Below are 4,222 nucleotides of genomic sequence, written 5' to 3' on the forward strand. Positions count from 1 at the left end.
AGATTTTGTACCAGTGAAATTCTGGCCGAGGCTACGCATCTCGGCCAGAATGTGCGTTCTCCACGTACTTCAAGTGTACTTTTCTGCGAGTGCATTCTACTTTTGCGGCGTTTAGATTAGGCAAAGTATACTGACAGCGAGTGACACTCTCCGCAAGTGCACTTAACTTGCGCGCTTGACAGGGGTATTTAGAGTGCTCTAGAATTGTGTGTGTGTGTGGGGGGGGGGGGGGGGTCGTTATTTGCTCATCCCGCGCTATGGCACAAAAGAAGTGGAAACGAAACGAGTGCAAATTCAGAGCTCTTAATTCTTTGGTTATGCATTGCAGCATAGAATATACTTTCGCCCACAACATACACGCGCACACAAGCTGAGACGAGAAAGGCCTTGAAATATCCTGGTAGCACGAAAGTCCCTAGGCAATCACATCGCTAAGTTTGAGGTACTGGGCTATGCCGCGCCAGCAGTCAGCATTGAGCTGATCCAGTTGCATGCTGCCATCGCCAGCCTCGCAGACAACCGCCTTGTGTACCACGCCGGCAATGACAAGGTACTTTTCCTGTAGGTAGCACCTCGCCCTGTTTACGTCGAGGGACACCTGCAGCTCGGATTTTCCCGACAACTTCATCAGGTGTTCCCATAGCACTGCCGTGTCACTCAGTTCGTCGAACGCAGCCGCACAGTGATGGGAAGACGCAGTTGACTTTCCGTCAAAGCTCATCACAAACCGCACAGCTTTGTTTAGTAGGCCTTGGTTGTGCTCCTTTGCGTCATCCAAAGCAGCACTAGCCCGTGTCATGCCTTTCCAAGTGTGGCACCGAAAACGAATTCTTGACAGGAAAACATTATCATTCACCATGTTGTGAAGCACACGAAGGACAGCGTCAGAGACGTCCCCGCTAAAGATGTGCAGCTCAACCATGGTCCTCTTGCAGTGCGCGACTAGGGCAGACAGTGACTGAGCAGTGCTGAGGGTTAGTCTAGAGGTTCCCAACGAAAGTGTCCTCAGGCACCGAGTTTGTTGAAGAGCACCAAAGATCACGATCAGTGCCGTCTCTTCCCTTTCATCAGCTATGTGCATCTCAATGTGGAATGTCTGCAAGCGCCGACATTTTTTGAGTGCCGAACATACCACATCGATGAGGCCTTCCGGTGTGTTGTCAGAATTGCCATGATACGTCCAATCAATATATAGGGACTGCAATGATTGGTTAAGCGCTAGCGAAGCATAGAGGGAGCGCAGGGTATTTTCAACGAACCCACTATGGATGATCTTTATCGTGGTAGCGCATCTAACGGCTTGTTCCAGGGCTGTGAACGTGGTCGACGGATAGCGACATAACAGAGAAAACTCGACGCGACCTGGACACTCGACCCTGAGAAGCTTGAGAATGGGATTTTCTTTCTCCGAAATTGGCAATGTGCTACTGATCTCTGGAAACACGAAGCGTTTCAGAGCAGTATTGGAAGGAAGTGCCGAGCACAGTTTGCTGAAGATTTCTGCTTCAAGAGATGAACTCTGCAAGTCGAGCTGCTCCAACCTGCAGTTAGCAGAGAGAGCATTGGCAATGTGCGTCGCTCCGCTATTGTCAAAACTGCATCTTGGCAGCGAGAGCGTTTTAAGTCGGTGATGTCCAGTCAGTAGTTTGGCCAATGCATCTCCCATAGTGTTGCCAATTGATATAGCTTCGAGAACTAGGTGCTGAAAGGATAGGAGGCCTTCTAGTGCAGCAAACAGATCTCTCAAACAGTGTGGACACACATTACGGCTACTCACAAAGTGCTTGCACCTCGTACCAGCTGCGCAGAGAGTCACCAAGGAGATCCTTTCAATAAACCTGGCGCTCCAGAAGAACTCTGCCATAATATCGCATGCGGAAAATTCTTTACTGTCCTGAAAGGTTATGTCCTTGAGCCTCTCACATGTGACCAACGCGAGGAGCAAGGTACCGGCAGATTTTAGAGACAGGGTGTTTTCGACAAGGATCACACTTTGGAGAGTTCTTGAATTTCTTCTTAACACGTCGGCCACCATGGGTGCCAAGTCATCGATAATTGCAACGTTCGTGAGGTTCAAGTAACACAGGTACTGTGGCGGACCAAATACTTCGATGAAAGCGCTCTCAGCTGGAACCATGGTGGGGGGATGTAACATCACGCACTGCAGATTGGGCGCTCGCCCAGAGATGGAAGACGATATGAAAGGCAGTCGGTTTAAGTGCGTTCGGTCGCGCACCCAAACCTCGCGGATGCACTGGTGTTGCCTCGGCAGCCAGGCCACCAAGAAGGAGCCATCGTTGGGACTTCCACCATCACGGTAGCTGGCCACGTATTCATCTCGGTTGTCGTTGGAGCGCAGACGTAGCTTGCCTGGCTCAAATTCAGTCAAGGCCAGCCAATGTACGCGCAAAGCCTGGTTCCAGGAAGGTAGCTGGTCGATGAGCCAGCATGCTGTCAGTGCGGATGATGAGCAGGAGCGCTCGCTTCCGAGGCCACGTAACAAGCGTTCGAGGTTCCAGCGCCATGGGTAACGGCCCTCATCGCGGTTCATTTCCGCGTCCAGAGATCAATTCAATCCGAAAAGTTCTGACCTTGCCGTGACTCTCCAGGAAGCAGGTTTTTTTTTTTTTTTTCAGATGCCACGCTTGGACCAAGCGTTGTAGTCACTGTCTAATCGATGGGGAGGGCGTCAGTTGAAGGCACGTCATTCGAAGAAGCAGCCGAGGTGAACGCGAAGCCTAGCAGTCATTCTTTTTCTTCTTCTACCTTGATAAATGGCGCATACTCACGAATGGGGATTGGGCAGGGTCCAGTGTGGACTGCCGAATGTACAGATAGTAACTTAGTGTATTAAATTAGTTATCAATTAAACAAAAACCAACTTTTAAGATAACCAAAATTGAATGAAAGAATAAAAAATAGAGCGAAACTTTGGAAGCTTGAAAATTTGGAATACAATTAGCAAGGAAATCTGTCCGCAGCTGTGATGAGGTTATGTAAATACTGAACAAGTTTAAGGCAACGCAAATGCTTTTGCACTCGCTCCGAAGGAGAGTAGAAGCGGGACCGACTAAGTAAACCCAAATTGTGCTATTGGAATTTCTGCATGATTGATTGATCGATTAAAACTTTAATTTCCACCGATATAGGAGGCCCCCAACTCCGCGCTTCTGGCACGCAGGCCTGAGGAACGGGGGCTGGAACCTCCGCGACTGTAACCTTATGTGACGTGAAAACCTTCAGCAAGCGAGAAGGAAGGCCCCGCCGGGGTGGTGCAGTGGTAAGACGCCCGACTACTGTGCCGGAGTTCCCGGGATCGAATCCCGGCCTCGGCGGCTGCGTTTCGATGGAGGCGAAACGAAGAGGCGTCCGTGTGCTGTGCGATGTCAGCGCACGTTAAAGATCCCCAGGTGGTCGAAATTACTCCGTAACCCTCCACTACGGCCCCCCTTTCTCTCTATCCACTTTCACTCCCACCTTCATCCCTTCCCTTACGGTGCGGTTCAGGTGTCCACAGAGCAAGTGTGACAGATACTGCGCCTTTCCCTTCCTATGAACCAACCAACCAAGCGAGAAGGAAATGCTAAACAGCTTCATTCTCACCACAAGCCTCACGAACATTTGTGTGGTGCAGTGGTAAGATGCCACTGCGCTGGAATACCCGTGTTCGATCCCGACTGCCAGCGGCTGCGTTTCGATGGAGCCGAAACGCAGACGCGTCCGTCTGCTGTGCGATGTCAGCGCACGTTAATGATCCCCAGGTAGTCGAAATTACTCCGTAGCCCTCTACTACGGCGCCCTTTTTCTCTATCCACTTTCACTCCAACTTCATCCCTTTCCTTATGGCATGATCAGGTGTCCACAGAACAAGTGTGACAGATGCTGCGCCTTTCCCTTCTTGTGAACCAATTATTATTGGTTTGTTTTGGTTTGTGTAGTTTAACGTCCCACAGCGACTCAGGCTATGAGAGACGCCGTAGTGGAGAATTCCGGAAATTTCGACCACCTGGGGTTCTTTAACGTGCACTGACATCGCACAGCACACGGACGCCTTGCTTTTCGCCTCCATCGAAAAGTGACCGCCGAGTTCGGGATTCGATCCCACATCCTTCGGAACAGTAGTCAAGCGCTGTAACCACTGCGCCACCCCGGCGGGGCGAAGCAATTATTATTATAGTTGAGGGCTACAGACCAGTGCGCTATAAAGGCTTTCAATAATAAT

The 4,222-nt window shown here is 50.5% G+C and overlaps 1 protein-coding gene across 1 annotated transcript; it reads right to left on the reverse strand.

Moving 5' to 3' along the window:
- Positions 1-415: 415 nt before the first annotated feature.
- Positions 416-2,551, reverse strand: LOC146195749 (uncharacterized). Its single transcript, XM_084596851.1, has 2 exons — positions 1,376-2,551; positions 416-1,096 (listed from the first exon to the last, which is right to left on the reverse strand). The coding sequence occupies exons 1-2, from the start codon at positions 2,549-2,551 to the stop codon at positions 416-418; spliced, it is 1,857 nt and encodes a 618-aa protein (XP_084452977.1).
- Between the last annotated feature and the right edge of the window lie 1,671 nt (positions 2,552-4,222).

This window comes from Amblyomma maculatum, chromosome 3 (assembly GCF_055883805.1).
Source record: "Amblyomma maculatum isolate TAMU_Amacu chromosome 3, ASM5588380v1, whole genome shotgun sequence".
Lineage (NCBI taxonomy): Eukaryota > Metazoa > Arthropoda > Arachnida > Ixodida > Ixodidae > Amblyomma > Amblyomma maculatum.

Coding starts and splice junctions, on each gene's coding strand:
- LOC146195749 (XM_084596851.1), bottom strand. CDS start 2,551: ATGAACCGCGATGAGGGCCGTTACCCATGGCGCTGGAACCTCGAACGC. Junction 1,097..1,375: donor CCATTCTCAAGCTTCTCAGG/GTCGAGTGTCCA, acceptor CGGCGCTTGCAG/ACATTCCACATTGAGATGCA.